This window comes from Heliangelus exortis, chromosome 1 (assembly GCF_036169615.1).
Source record: "Heliangelus exortis chromosome 1, bHelExo1.hap1, whole genome shotgun sequence".
NCBI classification, from domain to species: domain Eukaryota; kingdom Metazoa; phylum Chordata; class Aves; order Apodiformes; family Trochilidae; genus Heliangelus; species Heliangelus exortis.
In genome coordinates, this window is record NC_092422.1 from 112,313,112 (window position 1) to 112,338,430 (window position 25,319).

Sequence of the window (25,319 nt, forward strand, 5' to 3'; positions counted from 1 at the left end):
AACAGACAAAACTTTCATGCACTAATGCCAGTCCCAGCCAAAAATCACAATTTTATCAGAGACCAAATGAGCTAAACACTCTCACTAGCTGACATCAAACCTCAGTTGAGCAAAAAATCTTTTTTTTTTGAGCCCTTGCCCAAGGCTCAGCTCATTTGCCTCTGAAAATAAAGTGGGCAAACCAGTACTGGATGAGTCTGCACACAAAAAAGGCAGATACACTTGACACAGAAAAATATTTATTTGTATCATATGATACAAAAACAAGTCCCCAGGAAAAAACACTAACAAGAGCTCTGTAAACCTACTTACAGTCACAGAATTGTACTATCATCTTTATGTGGAATTTTTTTGTACCTTTATGCAACTTTGGGTACTGAAAAAAATAACATCAGCTTGAAAAGTACACTGTCACTGAAGGCTCCTGCCAGCTAGCAAAATAACTTTCTTCTCTGCTCTACCATAAATTTAGTAGTGATTCTGTTGTGACTCTTCGTGGTGATTCTCAAACTAAACAGGACCCAAAAACCATGGCAGGAATGTTACATGTCAGGATTAGTACTACTTGGAAATACCAGAAACAGCAGGGGTTGCAATTACCTCTGTTTTCTTTTGACTATTATAAAGTTCACCTTGAAAGAATATACTTTAAAAAAATTTAAAAAAAATTAAAAAGCAACATTTCATTTAAAATGTGTTGTCATGCTTTAAGGATGCTCTTTTGGCCAAACCAACCTTAGGAAAACCAATGTGAAACATGGTGAAGGCCTTTATCAAGCAAACTGGTTTTCTGCAAATCCTGCTAAACAGCACTACTGCAGTGAAATGTGCAGGTCCCAAGATGCCCTACCAATATCTGGATACTTTTGGCCTGTAATGAATCTTGTTCAGCTCGTCATATTTAATAGGAATAGGTGCAGCCCTGTAATGACTGCAACACCTTCTGACTTCAGTGCTGCTGGGGCAGCAAATCTGATTTTACAGCTGTTCTTCCTGGCACTGCTAAGGCCATCACAGCTGCTAACAGAGAAGCAGAAATGCTTGCTGGACTGTCCCCAAATGTGCACACAAGAAGTTTAAGGCTGGCTTAATGAAAAAGACAGCAGAGAAAGCAACATCTGTCTTCAGCGTCTCCTGCAGGCAGAGGGGGCTGAAGCACAGCAAAGGCAGCACCAACAATCCCCAGGGAGGCACGATGGGGACAGAGGGCCCCAAAGGGGGTCCTGCAGAAGCCCACCCTGCCAACTGACCCCCCCCTCCAATGATCTGCAGTTTCACTGAGCCACTTCCCTTCAGCTGTGCCAAAGTAACTGCAGATGGGATGTGGCTGGGGACCCCCACGCCTCAGATGGGAGGAACAGTGAGGACAAGAATGTCTGAACTTGGCCATCACTGCCACCTGGCATGAGGGGTTGCAAAGCCCCTGGGACAGTGCAAGTGGGATGTGAAGATGGTGAAAGTCTCTTTCATGGACCCACTTTACCCCAGCCCTGGGCAGGGGTACCCAAGGAGCTGGAAGAGGAGCAGAGAGCATGCACATCACCCAAAGTGTGTGAGAGACCTGGAGTGCACCAGCTCCAGGACACAGCTGTACATCTGCTTGGCTCACTAACAGAGCTGCTCTTACTTTTACCTCCACTGAGAGGAGAGTACAGAAAGAGACAAGGAAGAATTTCTGGAGCCATGAAGGACACAGATGTTCCACGTCCCTCTAGGAGACCATTAGGCACCCAACTACTACGTTACTTTCTTCCCACCCTCAGCTGAAGAGCTGAAAGGACACAGAGCCCTGGCAAGCATGCAGCCAAACTGGGTATTCCAGTTTGAGAGTTAATAAACAGAGCAAAAGCCACCAGAGACCAAAAATTAATAAATAAATAGATAAATATATAAAAGAAAGGGAAAAAGCAATAAAAAGGCAAATATTAGAATGATTAAAACAGAAATTAAAAGTTTTAATAGACACTCCACAGCAATAAGTCTATCAAATGCTTCCACATACTGTGCCAGCAGGCTGATCCCAATGCAGCAGCTCTGCACAACAATGTGACCCAGGGGAACCCTATTTGTTCCAAACAGCACATGGTCAGTCCTGATTGCACAAGGGAGTTCTCCAGCTTGAAGTCTTACCTTTCATTAGAAACATTCTTAAGTCACAAACTGACAGTTAAAATGTATTTTTAGTTCCAAATTGTTGGTCAATTCCTTACAGTGCCTGGCATCAAATCAGTAAGCATAAGAATGTTGCTTGTTGCTAGACATGTGTTATTAGTGTGGGGCTGGCATATCCTGTATGCTCCCTAGTGCTTGCCTGCCCCACCAGCATGAAATTGCAGCAATAATAGAATTACCAGGTTGTTGGGTTCTTAGGGAGTTTTGTTTGTTTGGTGTGGGGGTTTTTTTGTTTCAGTTTTGAAGGAGGTTTTTATTGGGTTTTTTTAGGTTTGTATATTGTGGTGGGGTTTGTTTGGGTTTTTTAAACCCTACATTTATTATTTCAAGACTCCTTAACATTTCTAGAGGCCCTTCAAACCTGCCATGTTCCAATGCTGGTCTGCTTTTCCCTGTTTTGTAAAAGGAACCATGCCTGTCTAACACTAATTAGAGAATGCATTAAAAGATATTTTTGGCATACAAGGCTGCCCACTTTCTTTCTGGATTCCATTTCTCCAACTTTTTTGACAACCAGCTAAATGCAAACTGATGCAATGTGAACCTAAAAGATTTGCTAACACTAGAATAAATAGATCATTACCTCTGAGTACCCATTTAGTGACACAAAACTAAAAAGCACAGAAGAAAAACACCTACCTCCTTTTTTGGAAACCTTGTTGGGAAACGAAGCCATTCATAAGCTGTTTTTCTGGTGATGCTGGGATCAAGAATCCTGATTTGACTAGATTTGTATATCATGTTCAGAGCTGGTTTCTTCCAAAAGCCCTTAGCACTCTGTAACAAGGAAAAAACCATACACTTTTAATGACTAAAACCAGTTGATTTTGGTTTTAAAGCAAAGCTAACCAGAGTAAAATCCAAGGGCAGGATGTTAAGGAAGAAGAAGAGGAACACTGAACAAAGGCCAGCAAAAACAAATGTCAAGTTGTGCTGCTGCATCAAGGATAACTGCCTGCAGCAACAGAGGCTGGGGGCAGATTGCTAGAAAACAGCTTTGCAAAAAGGTCCCCAAAAATGGACAACACTCCCCAGCAGCATACCCTGGAAGCAGTATATGCTCACCACGTTCTTGGCTGCATCAATAAGAGCATAGAGAATAGGAAGACAGAAGTTATCTTCTTCAAGTGCTTTGTATTGTGGCTTTCAGCAGTCTCACAAATGCTGTTTTGGGCTCTCTCCTGTGCAAGAGACTGTCAAATTGGGGCAAGCTCAGCAGAAAGCCACCAGAACAGCAGAGGGGACAGAGAGCAGAACAAACAAAATGTCTGAGGAGGCTGGGTTTGTTCAGCCCATCTTTACCTATCTCATAGGCAGTTACAAAGCCAGACAAGATCAGACTCTTCATAGAGGCACATAGTGAAAGGAGGAAGAAAAAAATCTTTCCTGTGAGGGTGGTGCAGTACTGAAACAGGAACTATAAAAATATCCCTGAAAATACTCAAAAATGCCCTGGATGATGTCTCAAGAACCTGCTATGGCTCCAAACTTGGCCCTTCTATCTTTCAGCAGGGTTTTGGACTGAAGACCTCTAGAGAGAGGTGTCTTCCTACAATATTCTGCAATTCCATCAAGTGCATAGGAGAAAATATTCTGGGAAATGTCTGGACAATACACGTCAGAATATGAAACAGAGCTAGAAAGAGGTTAAAAAAGTATTTCTTAGAGGAGAAGTGCTTTGGGGTGAGGGACTGATCAAGTATGTGGCTAAAAAATAGGACAGAAGCATTTATGGGAAAGAGATATGGAACAGACTGACTGGGACATGCAGTGCTTCCCCCAAGCTAAGAGAACCAAGGTTAAAAGCAAAATGGATATTTCATGAGAGAGATGTGGGCCAAGCTGAACCAAAGTACATGAATAATTAAACTCACTACTTTCTGACCACCTAGTATTTCCCAAAGCCACTTCAAGTCCCGTGGTTTGAAGACAATGAGAACCACAGTTGTATTAGGGTCGTAGTGGATCGGATCTGAGAAGATGGATTCTGGATAAGAAAGGCGGAAGGTTGTCCTCCTCCCAACATCCTCTTCATACCCTATAACAGGGCCATTGTTCATTCTGCAGAGACAGAGACACAGAGATGACAATGAGTACCCCACCCATACCCTTCCTGTGCACTGGCTGGCACACACACCAGCCTGCAGGGCCCACAGTGTGTCCAGGGAGAGGAGGGCTTAGCAGCCCAGCATTTACTTATCACGTTACGTGGTAGATAAGTAATTACCAGGTCCACTCACCCTCTAACTCAGGGAGATCAAAACCACGTGGGAACTTAGCCAAGGTGGTATAGAATACAAGTGAACAATGGCTTATCATCTGTCACTCAAGCCAAAAGCCTTTTGATTTGGCTCCAACACAGAAACTGGAGAAGACCCAAAAGAACATCTGACTTGGAGAATTACGCATTGCTCCGCTCATTCTACGAGATAATCCAAGTCACACAGGAGGCAATTCAAGGATGTTTTAATACTCTTCACTGTCTACAGCATACAGGGACAGGCATTATGTCTGTGTACCTGACACTGATACATCTTTATGTATGGGGTTTTTGTTTGTTTGGGGTTTTTTGAGTGATGAGTTCTGTTTTTCTTTTTTAATTAATAGTACTTGCACAGCTGCCACTGTTTTGGGATATAACAGATCAATGAGCAAATGGGTCAGGTCTCCTGCTGAGATGTTAGAGGGGTTGTATTTAAATTTCCATCTTGTGGGATTTTTTGATTGATGGCTGTGTTGCATATTTTTTGAGAATTCAGGCAGTCCGTGTATGCTCCCTTCCTGCCAGTGTGACTGACTTCACTGAATAAGAGGCAAAGTGCTTAGGAGTGAATCTTTCAAAAGAAAAAAAAAACGCATATAGACAAGGGGACATTTCAAAGTTTCACCAGAATAAGTTATAAAATACAGAATGCAAATTCCACCTCCGTTCTCAGTAAACCAATATGCACTATATTTCTGAAACAGTTTTGACTTTAGAGCTCTTTTTTAAATGTGTGACACCAGTTTAAATACAGATTTCCATTTTGAGAGTAGACAGATAAAGATAGACAAAGATAGACAAAGAACCCTAATACTTAAAATAGCTTAAAAATAATTCATGGAGCTTCCTGGCATCCTTATAACTACAGTGAAAATAAGTGAAAGGTAAATTTTTTGGCTGGTTGGATTTTTGTTTGGTGTTTTGTTTTTTTTTTTTGTACAGTAGAAAGCTCTCAAGCTAGTCATATTTTCTAAGAACAGGAATGTTATCTGGATGGCTTCCTATAGCATGAAGTTTGCAAGAGAAGCTACAACCAAAGAATTGCATGTATTTGTTATCAGTACATTTTCAAATGTATGTCAAACTCCAGGCTTTGTACAAAGCTTTTAATGGTAACACTTGCAGACTGAAACACCACTGCTAGAGTAAGCACTAGACTTGACAGCTAAGGAACAAAAATGGGATCTTGCTCCTTATTCAACACAATATTGAAGCAGACAAACTGAAACAGCAGCTCAAAGGTCTCAGTGAAAGAGGGTTCAAGGCACACTATCTGACTGCGTCAACAGCCTTTCTGCCTGCAGATAATCAGCTATCATCTCAGTTTCTGCAGTGGAGGAACTTGTTTATCTTCTTATGCAGAAAGTTCTCTTACAGTTAGCTAAATAGTCCTCTTTCAGTTTGCTTGACATTTAAATTATTTTTCCCCCTTTCTTCCCCGCTCTCTGAGCACTCTCCTAGCTTTGCCTAGTCCAGATGCCTCTTCTTCAGAGCCCAGCATCCTCTGGTAGGTTGAAGCATCTTAAACTTTGAATATCAACTAACATGGCTGAGGGGAAGGGGCAGACATCATCATCCTCCAGTTGACATGTGCCTTGAGGTAGACTTCCCAGTACAAATGTCCCATTTAATCCACATGCCAGCACAGCACAGAAGGTAAGAGGCAAGGCTGCTCGGGGATGCTGGCTCACAGCAAGGGGTTCAGGCAGGGCTCCAGGCTGTCACATCCTTGGACCCAGCCCTGATGGCAGCATCTTGCAGGTCTGTGTATCTATATACAAGGCTGACTGACCACCCAATAGTCTTTCCCCCATGTGTCAGTCTCTGTAATAATACACTGATTCTTTTTTTCCTAATTCTTTTTTTAAATAAAAGCTGTGACAGAATAAGTGGAACGGAAAGTATCCATTTTCATTTTTTTTAGTAACTGAACTCCAAAGATAGTGGCTGACAGAAAAAGTTTAATTCTTTGCACATATACAGAAAGGAGATGCCATTTACCTTATTATCACATCATAGGAGTCAATTTTCTCCCCTAATGTCTTATTTCGAAGCACTCCTCCATTACCGACCACAACACACCGTCGACAGGCAATGCTGTGGAACAAAAAGAACTTTAATATGAAGCAAGGGAAGTTTTGCATATTAATGACATATTTGCCTCACAAGCATTTAAACAGGCTTATTCACTAAGTAAGGTCCACTATCTTCTGGGCTCTCCTTCAGACTCTCAGTTTCAATCCTGTATCGCACCCTAAGGCTGCTTTTTTAAAAAGGCAGCTGCATTATTTCAGGGACTGCCAAGGTCAGGAAATGGCTTCTGCTGTGTAAAACTGCAATTATACATGTTTTTTTTCTGTTGTTTTCCTGATCATCTAGCCAGTTGGTGAAATGGTTGCCACTAGATAAATTATCTTTCCCAATGACAAATTTGAAAATTTGTCATGGTTTGGATTTATTAACCAGTATAGAGTATGCCTGGAAAAACTAATTTGAATTAAGGTGCTTCTGCAATATGGTACAAATTCACAAATGCAGAGATATCCAACATGAGCTACAGTGACGAGTTCACAATATACCTTACAGGAACCTGATTTATATATGTGAAAACCCTTGGCCTGATGACACATGATAGATCTTCACACAAACATAACTGTATCAGCTTTTCTCCCTGTATTTACAAAGTGCTATAAAAACATTGCAAATTGTCATGACATAACACAAGTGATACACCTGCCTAGAAGTTGCATTCTCATATGACTAGATTCAAATTAGAAGACAGCATTACTAAGTATACAAAACCACTTCTATAAATTTTATAATACATTCATTCAAAGCAGCAGTCCCTTCCAAATTCAGAACACATTCACAGGTAAAAAGCACCTAAGAAGTTATCATATGCCAGTGTTAAACTTATGAAAGTAAATTCTAGTGGTAAAATTCTCCAAGATGTCACCCCAGGTTTTCTGATTTTATCTTATGTTTTGTATTCAATGGTAGTAAAATGGATGTTTTGCTTATAAACTCACAAAAGAAAACATGCACAGACATGTTTGATGTTGCTTAAATTCAGAAATTTAGCATCTTTAGGGAAGATTTCTATGCAATTTAGAAGACTGCAAACACTACCTCCTCACAGAACAAACATATAATTTTTTTTGTTGCAAAATGTTTATTCAGAGCAAAAGCTGTTCTTTAACTTGGTTGCAGCAGGAACAACAGTCAAATAAAAAAATTATGTACTCTTTTCAGACATTTCTTCTGGTAAGCTTACAGCTTACCAAGCTCCCAACATCCTATTTTCATGGCTCTTCAAATGAGAAAAATGCTCTATGGTATTTCTTACTGTAAGGGGGCCCCAGGACCTAGTCAGGAAGAATACTGGAATCTGCATTAAAGACCCAGTGTGGCAGTTCCCCTTATTTCCAACAGAGTTGTTAATGCAGTTATGCTGTGCTGAGCTCTGGAAACGAAACTGGGTCCCAAAGCAATGGTGAAAACCTGAAACTTACAGAAAAGGTGAAATGAGAATAAAAAAAGCAATGTATTTCAAAAGAAATGCTAGGATGGCACCTTTTCAGCTGTTGCTCTAGGGCCACATCTGCAGAGAGAGTTGCCTTTAAAAGTTTTCATACATGTGTGTGCATTACATATATATATCTATATAAAAAAAAATATATAGTGCTGCCCAGTGCAGTTCTCAGGGTAGGGTGACACGGGTAAAGGTGGCACACTTTTTCTACTATTTCCTGAGCAGCTTAGGGGAAGCCAAGCACTCATAAATGCCACAACTTCACATGACAGCATCTCAGAAATCAGAGTGGTCAGAAAGCATCCTGTCCTCACTATGCCCATGCCCTCTACACCCACAAAACTCTTCCCTCTCTACTCCAGGAGTGCTTCAGCCCATTCATTTTCCAACTGTTTTTCAACCTAGTTTTAAGATATCCTGAGAAAGCAGGCTGATGAACATATGCCTCTTGCAGAGGGAGGGAGGAAGAAGTTACCCTTTTCCTGAATTACACTTTGCTGCTTGCAGCCAAATCATAGAGCCCAGAGCAATACCTTTGGCTACAGAGAAGCAGCAGTGAAGAGAAACAGAAAGCAAAAAGGAAAATCATATGAAACATATTACCAGTAAGTGGTCAAGGTAGAATTAGCATATGGTTGTATCATAATTTCCTGTCACCTTTACAGCATTGCTTCTGTAAACCCCTGAAAGTTTATGTGAACTCAAACCTCTGAATTCACTGTCACCAAAAGTTAATGGCCACAGATGGGTAACAGGTACAAAGCTCACGACCACAATGTGAATCCTGATCTGCCACTCAAACTCATGGTAGTATCTCCTGGCTAGAACATGCTTGGTGGACAGTGGCAGTGACTAACAAGCCAATAAAAATGTCAATAAAAAGCCAGAAGAATTGCTCCTAATCTTTCCTTTTATACTGCCTACTTGGTGTAAATTCACAAAACCAATGTCAGCTCCATTGCAACTGATTTGTATTATTATTACCATGATAACCAGGCAAAAAGTTACTTTGAGGAGGCACTGCTGCTTCTAATCCTTGTAGATTAACCTTAAATAATTCCTTTTTACATACCTTTCAATTTCAGGTACAGACTATAATTTAAGAAGCTGCTTCTTTATGTCTATCTCTAGTTATTGAAATAATGCCTTCCACACTGGTATAAAACTCAAGGGTTCTTCGGTTTTTCTCCTCTGCACTGTGCAGCTGTGATGCAGCAGGACACACTCAGGGCAAAGAGGGTAAAATAAAACATGACTTTGGAGCTGGGCAGCTAAGGTTTGTGTAGCTACAGAAGCTGGGTAGCTGTTCTTCAGTCAAATCCAAACTCTCTGCTCCTGCTGACAGATGCAAACCACATTCTGATCATGGCTACGTGCTGACTAATTCTACTTTGATGGAAAACAGAATGAAATTAGAAGTTTGATTAAGCTTTCTAACTCCAGTGCCCTTAACGTGCACACTCAAAAATAATCAGCTGCCTTCAAATAACCAATAAAGCACACAGCTACGTGAACTTTTGAAATCAATAAAGTCAACAAGCAGATCAAATACTCCTGGTGAAATGTACATTAAAACAGTCATAAATACAGTCAAATCAGTTAGAAAGACCAACATTTAATCTCTGTGAAACTCAGGAAGTCAAAGCAGGCCAACTCAAACAGGAAGCCTGGCATGAATGTACTATTTCTGAATTGTCTCTTCCACTCAGCTCCCCTGCCCCACCCCAGAATTCAAGTGTTTCCGGTTGTGATCATAGGTCTACATCCTCAATAGCACAGATTGTACTGACAAGGATATGCAGGATGGAAAATGGTTTATTCTAGAGTAAAAAGAAAATATCATAATATCATAGAAAACAAAAGAAACACAGATAAAGAACAAGATGGGAGTACATTCAAAGATATTTAACGTAAATAAACTAACCTGTACTTACTGTGGGTCACAGAAATCAACACAATGATTTTCAGCAGACTGTTACTCCCACATATTTTACCAACCTCACTTGAAGTTTCCTTTCTCATAATGTTTTCATATTGAAAACAAAATACTCACCCTAAAGAGTAAGTAAAACTCAGCCTTTCTCCAACTCAATAAAGCAGTGAGAAATAAATTCAGATGTCCTTAAACAACATCAGGTGTGCTACAAGTGAAATATAACAGACTGAATTGTCTGGAGGTCCAGTTAGGAACCACCAGCACAACAGTGGAGAAAGTGAAAAATAGCAAGACTCCAGTTATGACAACTGCTCTATCAATTGAGTGACTAATGGATTGCACTTGGGACAGATCTGCTTAGGAGTATAAATGATCCTGATGCAAACTGCACAGTAACTTATCTGCAATGTGTAAATGTAATCCCTTTAGCCACTCAAATCATTGCCCTAATCACATGGTGCACAAGAGTCTCTTATGCTTATATCTGTCAAGGCCAGACATTAGTTTATATATTTTATTTATACGAACAGAATGCTAAAAAAATACTTTTCTAGTTTATAAAGGAAAAATATTGTTACATGGAAATACAGCCTTTAAAGGTCAAAAGGTTTGCACCCTCCACATTCCACTTCAACACTGTTTCTCTAAAAAAGGAAAAAGATTTCAGCCTCAAATCCTTTAACACACCCCACACACACAATCAGTTGAGGAATCCAAATTATTTCCTTCAATGTTATTTGGTAAAAGGAGGATGCAGAGATAACATTTTGATGGCTCAGGAGTGTGTAAATTAATTTGTAAGAATTTACTGCTGCTGAGCTTAATGTCCTAAGAGTGCCCAGAGTAATTATGAAGAAATAGGGAAGAGTGGGTGTTCAGAGTGGATGTACCTATTCTGTAGATATTCCCTTAGCCTGCAAAACCCTTCTCCTACAGATTATATTCCACTGAAGTCAGTGACATTGTTCACTTGCAAATGATTTTGGAGAACTAGACCTTTACACAATTAAAGTTTCACCTAAGTTTGAAACCAAAATCCTTTGTAGATCACAATTTTACCTGACACACACAAAGACAGCTATCTGAGCACCACAGTTTTAGTTCTCATACAGATGGATCTTGAAAGAATACATTGTATGAAGTCACTATATTTGATCTGTTTATACTGCTGCCTATTAAATGGTAATAGTTCTCATTTTGCTTCAGTACTACTGAAATACATTACTTTCATTAATTTAATATTTCCCAGAACCACTAAACATATCAAGTCAGAGAACTTGTATTCAAAGGATAAATACCAATTACCTTATTTTTGATCAATAGGACAGATACTTCCTTTTAAATGTCATGCATTGTGTTGCATGTGCCTCGGTTTTACAGTCAAAATTATTACAGAGCTAAACTTGTGATGATTTCAGGAAATTCCTAACACAACATTTGCCATTCCGTGAACTCAAGATACAAGATTACCCTTTGACAGCCAATTCTGTATAAATTTCCTCAGTTATCACACTCCTGATTGAAAATAGGGTTTTTTTCCTTTTTTCCTTTCTAAAAATAGATGCTAAACACCAGGGAAAGGAAGAAACACATTAGGTGAAGAAAATAAAAACTGGGTTTTAAAACCAAGATAATTCTTAGGCTTGAGCAACAACTATTTTGTTCATATTCCACCCAAGTTTAATTAAACATGATCCTGGCATTTGGCTTGAAGCAACAGTCTTCTGTTTGATCTCCTTGATTAAAGCACAAAACCAAGTACAGCCAACCTCAGCATTATTTGCATTTAACACTATTAAGAAGTCTGCACATTAACATTATATATGGCAGGTCATCAGGCTGCTTGCTAGACTGCAAATCCAAGTCATTTGCATAACTTGGTAAACACAGGATTTTAAGATACTTGCCAACCCTACTATGCTACCTCCAAAAAATCCCAAACATAAAAAACCAAACCAAACAAATGCCACCAAGACATACACAGAAAAAGACCCTCTAAAAACAAACAATCCCCCCCACACAAAGTGTCTTATAACCAAAAGTTTTAAACACAGCAAGGTAAATGCATGGGAAGCATGTTATCTAAGGCATGCCCCACTCTATGCCACACCCTGGTTACTCCTGAAATGCCAGGAACAGCCTTTCCTGGGCACCTACATCTCCCTTAATCACAGGAAAAGGAAGCCAAGCATACACAACAGGCCAGCAGATACTATGGCACAGGGACACACATCAGATTCCTTTAGGGTAGAAACAGCCACTGGTTTGTATCTGCTTATCTCAAACATTCTCTAGATTACACTGATAATGACTTTGAAAGCAGAGACCATATTCAGTTTTTAAGGGGTGGTTTCACTTTCTCAAGTACAAAAAGATACTACAGATGATAGAACTGCATTTAGTGAACACTACTGCACTTGTAGAAGAACTTGTAACAGTTTAAGGTCCCTCACAAAAAAATTATTCTTGAATGCTAATGCTACATAGACTTAAAGTCAAACTTATTTAAATCTTGGAATTGGTTACATATTGCTTGGACACCTCCAGTCAGATCTGCATTCTGGCTAACTTTCAAGATAGCACCACTGACACTCTCTTTCAGATAATTATTAAATATTAAAAATGCAGTGAACAGCAACAGCAGAAAATAAACTATCTCACCTGTCATCTTCATTTGAAAGTCCACAGTTCTGCAGTCTTGAAAGGGCTAAACGAAAAAATTGCTCTAGAAAGCAAATATAAAGAATATTAATGAAAAAGTTGAGTGCTTTCCAATATAAAAATAAGTATGCCACCTTGACTACAGCATTTTCAGAAATAGTAGGTTTTATGCGCTGTGCATAAAAAAGCTCAAAATAAGAACACTTCTAATTTAGGGATACAGGTCAATAAATGAAGCCAAAGAAATATAGGTTTGTCAGAGCTCCTATCTGGGAAGATTCTCCTACCCCGACACTCCTCTGCTAGAAAACTGCATGGGATTTCTATCATAAACACCTTAGTTACAGTAAATAAAAAATTAGGAAATTTTTCAAGATCAGCATCCTGACTTATTTTCTTCTACCAACCTTTAGTTGAAAAAAAGAACAGCAAGAGCATATTTTGTGAAATGACATCAAACCAGCCTGTGGTCACTATCACAGCTCACTCTTAACCTTCTCTCAGCAGGCAGGTGCCTGCTGGACACTCACCAAGGCTCTCTACTCATTCTCAAATGTGCTTTACTTCACCACAGCCCCAGGGGTGTGGGAAAATGAACCATCCTTGTTACACTGAGGGAGGGCAAATCAAGAGTCTAAAGCCCAGATGTGCAGAGAACTAGAAAGGTGCACTGCTCAGTGTCACACTCTGACACTTGAAACCTTACAACCCTTTCCAAAAGGGTGACTAAGGCCCTTAAGGTCTCTGTCCAGGTCTACTCTGCCCTGAGCAGCACAGGCAGCAGGCACGAGGAAGGAGCCATGAAGCATTGGGAATACCCCATGCAGTGACAGTGACACCTTCCCTGGAGGGAGAAGCTAGCCTAGTAGAAGGGGAATTTTGCTGATGTAACTGCTCCAACCTGAAGACTTCTGCCTCAGTAGGACTCTGGATCCCAATCAGCTTTGGTGTGTTGATCAAACCCCATCTCACTGACCCAGATGATATTTTACTTAGCAAAGCACTAGGCAAATATTTTTAGCACTCCAGCTCCCATACAAATGAAGCTGAGTAAGATTCACTCTTCCTCACTCCCACCCATTTGGAGCTTCTCTGCTAAGAGTGGCAATCCCAACAGTGTTTTATTAAGAACAGGAAGGTTCCAGGCCCGAGGACTAAATGCAAACATTAAGTCACTGCTAGGTACCCTCAAAAAGATTGATTTCAGTGAACATAAAAGACCAAGGCCAGAGATTCAGGTGGCTTTACGTAACGTTTAGATATTTCTTTTTTAAAAAAAATGTAAATGGGGTACACAAACCTGCTCTCTTTATTCCATAAGGTAGTTCAAACTTATCACTCCCATGGAACTCTGCCACTCTAATAAAATCATTGGAGCACAGGAACGGGTATATTTTCTCAACACTAATGAAAGGAAAAAGGAACAAGTTTCAAAATTGACATTATGCATTTGATTAAGCCAATAATTCATGCATTTGCTTTTAACAAAAGCTTACTTTATGGCAGCTCAAGTAACACCAATTTTTATAAGAGAATAAACTCATGAACACAGGGAAAGAATGCAGATGATAAAAAAATGGGATGATTTTATACTGGAAGATAAAGGTGGAGAGTGAGTCAAAATTATCTTTCTGCTAGTGTAAGATATACAGAGTCACTAAAATTGCATGACAAAGCTTACACCATGAAACAGCATATGTAAGAGAACACATAACAGAGAAAGACAACTTCAGGTTTGAAAAGTACGTAACAGAAGCAGAATGGAAATTCTATATGGCAATTTCATAAATAAAAATGTTATTTGAAACATGTTGTTTTAACTTGAAAATCAGCTTGAGATGTGCTCCTAGTCCAAACAAGTGGCACTTTATGGCTGAGTTTACACTAGTAAATAATTTGTGGAAACAGGATTTCTATCCATCCAGCAAAAACGCATGGAGTTCTCCTCTTCCCATTACACACATCGTGGCTATTTCTACTCTGGACTAGCACTAGTAGGATCCCACAGATCAAACACCTCCTAGCAAGCTGCAGCACATCAGGCATGCTCCTACATTGCACCTTCTAGCCTATTCATAAATCAGATGTCTGAAAGTATCCCAGGGTATGTGTGCCAGGGCTGCCCTGCCATGAGAAGTATAGCACGTGGGGATCACAAACACATTTTCCTCAAAAATGCATTCCTCCTTCAAACTAGAACACAATGGCATCACACCTTGCAAGCATCAAGATAGAAATAATGGGTCAATTCTTTCTTCAAAAGACAGTAACCACAGCCATGAGTTCTCTCATAGCAGGGAAGGGACTCTTATTACCCTATCTGCCAAGTCTAGACAAATGATTGAACAGCAGACAATCCTGTCACATGCTACCATGCCCTGGGCTTCACCTTGAAATTAAGTCACCAGGTACTCACTGAACTGGTTGACTTTGTAGCAATCCTGAATGCTAGGTCTTGTATTAAAATATTAACAAAGAAGTATACAGTCACAGTGAGAAAGAAAACCTGGTGTTGGTCACTAATATAGCCAGCATGACTTGTTTCTCCACTAAGAATACTTAATAGCTATTAAAAAAAAAAATCCTCTCTGTTTCACAAATCATCCATCACACTCTAAACTATACTTATCCAACATATAGTTGTATCCAACAACAGTAAAATGGAAAGAAAAAACAAAAAACAACAAAAAACACACCATAGCCCACACACCAAGAGTTGGGCCATAGGTAAACTAAGCAATACCAGCTGACTTTGAGACATTGTGCACTTAACACACATATTAAATGTAATAACTTGCCTTGCTGTTCAGAAGCAGCTGGTAAGCTTAGACATAATAAATAATTTACCTACTGCAAAGAGATTCTTAATTCCAGCTCTTCCAGCTTTGGTTCCTTTCCAATAAATAATTCTGCCAGGTTAGAAATCCTTGCAGCCTCCCCAGGCTATTACCAAAGTGCACAGACCAGATCTTCAGCTCACACAATCTACCCCTGTAAAGGAGCTATGGAAATATTCCAGAAAAATTGTTCCAGCTCTGTACCTACTGTCTTATTGCTGTGCATCTGCAGTCTGAGCACATCCTCGGGGCAAGGGACCCAGAAGCTCCTCTCTGGGTCAGGCAGCTAACCAAAACTGGTTAGACTGTAGGACTGCTTCAGGAAAGACAAACCTGAGATCCTTCATGTTCTTTAAAATAATAATAGCACTGAACTAAAGCCATGTCGTCTTGTGCATAAAGAGGACAGAAAGAAGCAATGGTGTCTTTTTTTAGAGCTTTAAGACTCCCGCAGCCAAAACCTGATCTAAACACCTTCCCAAGCTTTCTCAGGAGCATACTCAGTCTTCCGTCAGGTAAAACACAAAGCCAAAAATAACACAGCCTGTCAGCTTCTTGTTTTGCAGCACTTCCTTGATCTCTCTTCATTTAAGACTTCCAATAACAAAAGCCCTTAGTATTCCCTCACAAACATCTTGGATGCAATTTTGTGACCAGACACCTCTTTTGTTTTGGGTTGAAGCTCTTCCTTTTTTCATACAATTGCTTCTTTCAAAGAAAGTTTCCTATGAGTTCCTTCAAGTAGAGGACCCCTAGACCCCTACACACAATTCAACAATACTGTCAGAGGAACAAAAGGAATAATTCCAAAATTCATTACAATTACATTTTGAAATTTCATTGAAGGGGAAGGATCTTCTATATTAAAGACTGGATGAATTTTTTCACATTTCATATTCTTCTTTCAAAATTTCTCTGGTCCCTGGCTGCTACAGAAATACTTAGCTACTAAAAAAATCTTAATCTTTTAAGTCCATTGTATTAATAGCTGAATGACTGAGTTTCAGCCTTGGACATGAAGGCTCTTTTTACAGGAAAAGGACTAGGGAAAAAAAAAACCATAAGACTTGTATGTCAGTCAATAATATAGTTTCACTGTTACTAGCTGCAATATTTAAAGAGGACATTTATTCAGCACATACATCAGCATACTGAGCTAGTTCTATGATATTGTTCAGATGATGATCAGTGATAAGCTAAACAACTTGTTTTGCCACAAGCAGGAACAGCAGCAATGAACCCACGCCCAAATGCTGCATTTTCAGAGGTGAATCAAAACGAAAAATAGTCCCAAAATATGTCAATAGCCTATTTCTACCTCAATCAGCACAGCCTTTTCTTTCCCCCTCCAATTCCCACAGAAGACTCACCCCAGTAGAGACTCAAATGCTGGTTTCAAGAGACAAGTGTCCAGCACATTCCTTCTCTCCACAGCCGTAGGTGGCAGCCTGCAAAAGAATAATTTTAAACAAATAGCAAGAACAGGAATGGGTAGCAGCAACAAAGTAGGGAAACTTGGACAAGCCAGATTAGTAAAAATTGATTACCGAGTTAACACCATGCCAAATTTTCATTGTTGCCTTTGTCTGTATTATAAAGATGGATCTCTCTCTCATTATACTATGATTACTTTTACTAGTAAAGGCTTTTCTCTCAAAGTGCTGCTTCAAGGGGTCTGCAACCTCCCTTGCTTGGCAATTGTCAGCACAGCAGTAACCAGAGGTGTGATCTCAGGCCCATCTGCAGAGAAGTGGGACACCTGGGCTGAACCACCCTTGCAGCCTTACCAGATAGCACCACCAGCACTACTCAGAGAGGAGAGGGGGGAAAGACAGCACCACACAAGGTCCTCCAAGGAAAATGAGAGTCTTTGGGGAGAAGTCATTCCTCTCATAATAAGGCTAAGACACTTCTAAGCACATTCCCACCTTGCCAATTTAGCCCAATTAATAACATAGATGAAGCCCAGGAGGAAGGGTAAAGTTCATCTGAGCAATGCATGCATCTGGGCTGCATTAAGAACAGAAGGATGAAACCACCACAATAGCACCACAAGCCAAAGAGACCAATAAGGTCAATTGCTTTTGGTAACCTCAAGTTGTCATGAGAATACTGGCACTGAGAAAACACCCTCTGAAATTTATCATCTGGACAGCTCATTGCTTCCCAGCATCAGCCTCAAAGCATTTTGCAGGGTAGCTTCAGAGAGAACAGAGACCAGCTTTTAAGTTTTAGCATAGGCACTCATTAATCCCACAAACCTAACAGCAGGAATTTACTAGCACAAGATCTGCTTACACATGCCCAACATAAGTGAACCACACCTCTGACTTATTTTAAGGACAGAAGTTGCACACATAACTTTGCTAATTTTTTCAGGTATAACTCAGAGCTGCAGACATGTGGAAGATGCAAGCAAGTGCCCTTCCAACAAGTCATTGCTCGTTACAGACAGTCACTGAAAGTGGCCAAAAATATTAAGCAAACATTGGAAACATGAAATGGACAAATTCTTTTCTGCCAGACATCGTGTTCATCACAGAAACAGTCAATGGACACAGCTGTATCAATTGAACGGGGAGTCTACAAAGACTATTGATTTTAGTCTCAATCCCTCCCACCTGCCCAAAAACCGACCAACAAAAAAAACCAAAAACAAACCCACCACCAAAAGACTCAACTGCTTAACTTACTGGGTAACTCCACTAGTCTCATAGGAAGGAGAAGCCCTCACAGAGGAAGTCTGTCCATAAAAGCTAATCCTGCAAAAAGGGAAATGTCACAACACTGTGGTTTGCTTTAAACAGAAACCACAACAGAAAGCCATTTGTATCAATTGTATGCTATAAAAAGAAACAGAGGTACAATCACTACTTTAAAAAGCTATCACTATTATCTTCATAACACAAACACGCTTGTCAGCTCTGATCACAGCTGTGCAAAAGCCAATGGAAACTCAACCTCTTTGATTAGCACCCTGAATTTTAGGTCCCAAGCCACCTCTCCCATACAGCCTGGAGACATTGGAGGCTCACATCCCACAAGGTTACTACTGAGATAGTGAAGGCTCACTTCCCACAAGGTTGCCACCAAGACTAAACCAATTATTTTTTCAAAAGGTGCCCACTACACCTACAGTTATTCCCATGTGTGAATCAGGTCTCTTCCACATTATTTACCAGACAACTAAGGGAACAGGCTAACACTAAACACATGTGGGGTAAAGGGAGATATGGACACATCACACACACCAATACAGTATCTCTCCTCACCTGAATGCCTATTTTCAAACTCCAAGGGGCCTCAGTATCTATGAGATTCTGACCTCTCCATAAAACTAGGCTCAAATCAACTAGTAGGTTTTAAAGTGACACGAGAGAAGGAGATGCAGGACAGAACAACCACACAACACACACGGAGTAGTAATCACTTCTGTTGAATACCAGGAAAAAATAGCTGTTCACAGACACAGCATCTCAGAGCCACATCTCTAACAAAGAGATGAAGGTGTCTATACTATAAGCAAACAAAGCATCACCATACCAGTAGAGGTTATTTCTCCACAGATTTCCATGAAGTATTCCATACATAACAGCAGCAGCCAGGATAAAAAACAGAAGAATTCGTTTCATGACTGGTAGATCTGAAATGTAAGAAAAACAAGAGAAGTTTAAATACAACTTAAGCTATTAAAATGAATTTTTGTAAAGCACCTGGAAACCCACAAAAAAAGACAACCATTATTACAACCATTCTCAACCATTAGAAATTTTACAAAGGATCACTCTGGTTTGATTTCTCACACAAAGTCCTGGTGACAGAAGCTGAATACTGTTCTGCACCTACCACACGTGCATACTGTGTGGTAGGTAACACCACACATTCTGTGCTACCATTCTGATTGGTAACACAGAAGCATTGAAAGAGGCTCACTCTAGCTTCTCTCTAAGACAAAAGAGGAACATGGGTCCTTCCAGAAGTATGTCAGAGTAGGAGCCATTTCACGTCCACTGGTAGCCCAAAGACACCATCCTCCTGGGTCAGAAGTTGGCCTTCATAGGCACCTGCACTCCTCCCCTTTCTTGTGCCACCCACTATCAATTGGTTTCCATAAATACACAGTTAAACAAGCACTGGCACTTTGCAGGAGGCATACAGGATGATGCCCATGAAGCAGAACAGGACAGGAGCTGCCACAAAATGAAACTGCCCGGTTTTAGGATCACTGAATATTCTTTAAGTCTGGTTTTGGACATTTAAAGCTGTATTGAAGCTATCTGCTTATGCTCTTGTGTCCTGCATAGCCTCCAGCTCCTGACACACACCAGACCTCATTGTTCAAGTGACAGGAAAGTGCTGGGCTTTGTACATCATAAAGAGAAGCAGTACCCAACCTGTGGGCACAGAGGAAACAACAGACAAAGTGTTCATTTTTCAAGAGTTTTTACTTCACAGTTTAGTAGGAGGAAACCAAAGAAATATCAGAAGCTCACCTGTCTGGCAAGACATGCTGGGATAAAGCAAGTTCTGCACTGCACGTGTCTAACGCACTAAACTGCTCTTTCTGAATTACTGCTGCTTAATCTTCCAAAGGTCCAAAATAGCCATTCTGGCTACAAACTACTGTGAAAATTTACTGAAGAGTTACATCCTTCCATTATTGTCACTTGTCCCCTATTATTGTCACTTCCCCCCTATCATGCTTATCACGTTCAATCCACACAATGCATAAAGACCTACTTACATATCTGTATTTTAAAGCAGAGGTAACAAAGAGATGTCCAGCAAAACCAAGCCATATCCAAACATATTGCTGCATTTTCCAAAAGCAAAACCTTTGGCTTTATGGGTTTTTCTTCTGAGTTGTTTTGTTGTTTTTCTTTTTTAAAAATTTTTTTTTTAATTTCAGGTTGCTTTTTAAAAAAAAAATAAAGTATTAAACAGCCCTAAGGAAGTGAAACTCAAAGTAGATAAAGTCAAACTGATTTACAGCAATACGCTTTATGCTAGTACCATCTTAACATCATACCTTGTAATTAAGACCAAGAAACTACTACAGAGAGCTGCATTTTGTTATTAGAAATCGAGAAGCAAACTACTACCACTCAAGATGCTTAACCTCTGAAGTATTCACAGTGAAGTATTTGTTACAATGACTTAAGTGCCACAAGTCACATCCTCCTCATTTATTTTTCCCCCCCTCCATCTCTTTCATAGGCATTAAATTGCAGGGTCACAGATGGGGTTTTACAGCAACATCTACTGGTAACAAAGCCATACAATTAAGAAGTTATAACCTATTAACCTTATGCATATCCTCTAGGTTGTCCTACTCTGTTCTGGATTAAATACTCGTAGGCTGCAGCTGTTGCAATTTCAACATCCTTTCATCCCTCCTTGGGAAGTAACACTGCCTCCCTCACCACTCCAGCAACTCTTTTTAAGAGTCACTGAAAATTTTTTTTGGCAGTCATTCTCATCTTCTAGAGCAAACCCTGAGCTTTTTGAATAATTTTGTAAGAGTTTTTCCTTAAAGCTGAAAAAATATTAAAGAAAATCTCACCTACTGGGTTTAGTCAAGAGTCATTAGCAGCAATTTACTCATTTACTTGAAAAAAATAATAATACTGTGTGCTCTCAGTTTTCTTTTTACTGTCAGTATTTTTACACTCTGCTTTGCAACTTTCAAAATATCTGACTAAAGTGGAAATCAAATGTTTACTTTTTACTCCCTAATTCAATCAATCCAAGCTTCAGTTAAACAATAGAACACCATTCAGATAAAGTTGCTGACTTCAGTGTAAAAGAGAACCTTGCTGAACAGTCAGAACAAGCTACAAGAAAAAACAAAGTAAACCTACCCATAAAGGGTCTTTTAAAAACAAAATCATTCATGACAGTAAAATAAACATCATCCTATTTGCAAAGTATTTACAAAGACATTCATACAGCCTGAAAAAAAAAAAAAAATCATTAAAACAAGAGCACGGAAGTCAATGTGGTTTTTCTTCAGGATCATGAGAAATCTGTAACAACTTCCAGTAATTTATGTAGGACATTCAGCCTGGCACACACTCGAGAACATAACATCATTAAGGGTGCATGTAACTCAGCTCTTAGGAACATTAAATTATCTTTAATTATACAACTGTCTTCTCATCATCTCACCCCCCAGCCAGTGCCTGGCTTCATTCAGTGCTTGAAGAGAAAGTTCTGTAGTGAGAAAAATGATCTTTTTAATGAAGACTTTCTTAACCTGGTTTAGTAACAGAACCATTGCCTTGTTTACAGAAGAAATTGTTGAGGGTGCACAGTAAGGGTGACAGCATTTTCCAGCTCTCCCTTCCTATTTTAAAACAGCTGAGTGTTAGAGAAAGTTAATCAAAGGAAAACAGACTCCTACGATGCAAGTGTTGCACTAGAAAATTCCCATAGTCATAGATGCAAGAGAAGAAGCATCTGAAAAGACTCAGTTCAGATGTAAAACGACTGTCACGTTTCAGCTTAATTATCACAAGGCAAGACCCAGCATCTTGATTTAAGCTCATCAACCTGACAGAGGTCATGGTGCCCCGAGGTCAAGGTCAGTCAGGGCTAAGCAAAACACGAAGGACAAAGCTGGAACTCAGCTATTCAATTCCCTCCTCTTTCTAAAAACCCTACAGCCACCCACACAAATGAAAGGGAAGAGGAACCCAGCAGGCCAGCTCCTGACGTTCATGGTGTTAGCTGGTCAATTTACTGAAAGGAAGCAAACACTGGGATGCATGTTGTAAAAAGATTTATTAGCATTTTTTAATAAGAATCAATGCTAACTTCCACTGTTCAGTTTCCCACCCCCGCCAAGGTAGAGCTACAATTACAGGTTTAGACAAGACAGACCCCCTGTTACAGTATGAAGAGATCTCAGAGATCAGCCTACATCTCTCATGGATAGATGGATCCACTCCAGCAGCCTCCATAGAGACAAATCAGCTATATAAGCCCAGAGGGTGATTCTTTCCTTCCTTGGTGGAAGTGGGGAATCAATGTGCTTGTCAGAGCTGCATCTTCACTTACATCTACGTCTTTATTCTACTTCAGTAAGTGTGGTATCTGAAATAAGACACTACCACAAAGCCTCTGGTCATCTTTCAGCTTATATATGCAGTTGATATAGCCATGGCACCAATTAAAAAACATCATATGCAGGAAACTCTAGCTCTTGGACAGGCCGATCACATGACCATGCTATGATGCTTTTTTTTCTGTAACACTCGTAAATCTTATTTTTCTTGCTTAAAATTAGGTTGTTAAAAAACACAATTCCGAAGGCTCTTCCATCTGTCCCACTTATTTTGTAAAGCTTTGAATACTGCTAATATAAATAGTTAATAAATATTTAACTAAAAAGTGATTACTACTAAATTAAATACTACTCATCTTAAAACAATCTTAACTCCACACCTAGCCTTGTGACATTTTAACTTATTGCTGCTGACAGAATGAAAATCTCAGCTCACTCAGACCTCAAATTCCTGGCCCTGGTAGTTGTGGGGGAGGAGGGAAAGTGAACTTGAAAATGTGTTTAGAGTGGACCTTGAAATGTAAAGGGACAAGGGAAAAAGCACATAAAAACCTACTGGGGTTTGAAAAGAAACATCTGGATTTTTAAGATGTCATTATTTTGCAGCCTTGCTTGTGGTCACCAGTCCTGCAACACTGCTTCTTTTTGGTCAGGATGTAACACATGCCCAGCAGAACAACTATGCAGAGATACAACCAAGAAGGGAGTGCTCTCTTACAGTCATTTGTCTCAAGCAAAGCTACCAAAATGTTAGCACACTATGGCATGCATCTATACATTTCTTCTGCCAAATCTATACATCATTCATCATTAACTCTTCCAGTACTAAGTATATTCACAGATCTTTCCCCTCTTGGAAGAAATGCTGTAGCAGACAATAAATTAGCACTGCAGCAAAGTCTTTAAAAGTACTGAAGTGGCTGAGTCAGTCCAGTGCCTTGCCTCGTGCACTCCTTAATTTTTTTCACTTCCAATGCTGCTTTCAATTTTAGTTTCTTGAGAAACAGAAGTCCCAAGAGATGTTGTTTAAATAAGGAAGGTAGATATATTGGTTTATCCAAACAAAGTGGCCCTGAATTAAAATTACATTTTTAACTCCTGCACCAATTATTTGGTTTTGAAGTTCAACAGCATCTTAATCAGAAAATATTATTGCTAACTAGCCCATCCCACAGGGAACAAAAGTAGTTACTCCTGTTCCTCAAGGTGTACATAAACTGTGACACCATAGGCCTAAGGTCTTACTGTGTCAAAATGAAGACAACACACAAACAAATAGCAAAGTATTCTTTTCTCCAAGTAACTCAACAAGCAATGATGTCCAATAGTTTTAGTAGCAGAGTAGCAGTGATGTTGAATAGATTTAGTTAACCCTTGTTCTGTTCCAGCTACTACAGCCAGAAATGTAGCCTCTGCTGACATTAATCTACTGGGAAAGATGTAGACTAGAGCTGTGTCCACCTGACCTCATGTGCAGCTGCACACTAATTCAAGACAGGTTGCATGAATTAATAGATTTGGTTTAGGGCCTAAGTGCTTGCCTCCTACTTGCTTTCACCATCCTGCTAATAGTAAAACATATTCTGTACCACCAGAGACAGCAATACACTTATTTTGCAGACTGTGATTACTTAATCCCATTTTTGTCTCCCAGGTGTAGACAGCAATATTTTGTTCCTCACCAGAACATGCCCAAAAGTTAGGTCAAGCAAAGAGGAAAAGCCACTTGATCACCATTTTTCACTGACAATTACCACTTCAGTTTGCTTGTGTCCAAGGAGATCTCTGCATCACCTCCCCTCTTGTGTGACTCCAGGCCTACTCATAAGCTCAGGAACTCCTTCATGCAGGCATATTCTTCAGCTAGAAGCTATTGGCAAAGTCTGAGTCCACTCAAGTCTATTGTGTTTCCACCCCTTGCAAACCTAATTTACCTGGACAGGAGAGCTGGTGCAAGAGGGCGGTTAGTTCCCCTCGAGAATGCTGCAAGCAGACCTGGGGATGAGCACAACTTATCTCTGTATCTCAGGCATAATAGGCAACACAGCACCTACACCCCTCTAAACCTTCATCTCCTGCTTCAGAGTCTTACCTCATTCCCATTACCACCTTTAAAAGAAAAAAAGAAAAAAAAAAAAACATCAGATACTAGGGGCTTGTTCTAGACAAACCTAAGCCCTTCATCATTTCAGGCAAGATCTGTGAAACAAGGGTTTGTAGCCTTCCACTCTTATGCAGGATAAACACTAGGCATGCTATTAATAGGGAGTTTGGCAAATGCCTCAAAAGGCCTGCAAGCCCTGACTTAAGAGTCTTACCACCACACTCATACTTTCTTTTTCTTCCCTCCTTTTTATCTAGTGCAACATCATCTGTTCAATCAATGGTGAAACTCCTTTTGCACTCCCCTCCCTCTGCCTGTGTCCTACAGTGGGGGCAAGAAGAGAAAAAACTGAAAGGTTAAAGAAAGAGAAGTTTCACACGCACTCAAGAGTGTTTCTTGGATAGCAGGAAGACATGTACAAGCCTAGGTCAAGTTACTACAAGCTTTTCAAAGCTTACTGAAACAGTCCCCCTTTTGGCTGCAAAAGACTGCTGTAATCCTGTTCTCTGAAGAACTGAAATCAATGATGTGCCTTGTTTCACAGAGATACTGATTTGGGGCCTGCCAATGCAAAATTTCATGTCACTTACACTGACAACAATTACTAGCTCCTAGGATGAAAAACAGCCAGTGCCTCCTGCCAGAAAACCCTGACATGTAAAATAAAATGGAGCACAGGCATTAGGTATTACTGAAACCACCCTCAAATAGGAGGAGTATTCAGAGGAACTGTGATGCTGAGTTACTG

The 25,319-nt window shown here is 39.9% G+C and overlaps 1 protein-coding gene across 11 annotated transcripts in view; it reads right to left on the minus strand.

Moving 5' to 3' along the window:
• Positions 1 to 25,319, minus strand: part of ST3GAL6 (ST3 beta-galactoside alpha-2,3-sialyltransferase 6) — a 56,741-nt gene that overhangs the window by 6,958 nt on the left and 24,464 nt on the right. For 8 of the 11 annotated variants that reach the window (XM_071758801.1, XM_071758810.1, XM_071758827.1 and 5 more), the window contains 8 exons: positions 18,945 to 19,044; positions 18,095 to 18,163; positions 16,772 to 16,849; positions 13,865 to 13,968; positions 12,565 to 12,628; positions 6,437 to 6,532; positions 4,047 to 4,233; positions 2,812 to 2,949 (listed from right to left, as the gene is read on the minus strand). In XM_071758801.1, the coding sequence (XP_071614902.1) occupies positions 2,812 to 2,949; positions 4,047 to 4,233; positions 6,437 to 6,532; positions 12,565 to 12,628; positions 13,865 to 13,968; positions 16,772 to 16,849; positions 18,095 to 18,163; positions 18,945 to 19,033 (825 nt within the window). In that variant the 5' untranslated portion in view covers positions 19,034 to 19,044. Of the gene's footprint in view, positions 1 to 2,811; positions 2,950 to 4,046; positions 4,234 to 6,436; positions 6,533 to 12,564; positions 12,629 to 13,864; positions 13,969 to 16,771; positions 16,850 to 18,094; positions 18,164 to 18,944; positions 19,045 to 25,319 lie in introns of those variants that run through there. The other 3 variants (XM_071758838.1, XM_071758844.1, XM_071758850.1) reach the window with 1 other exon arrangement.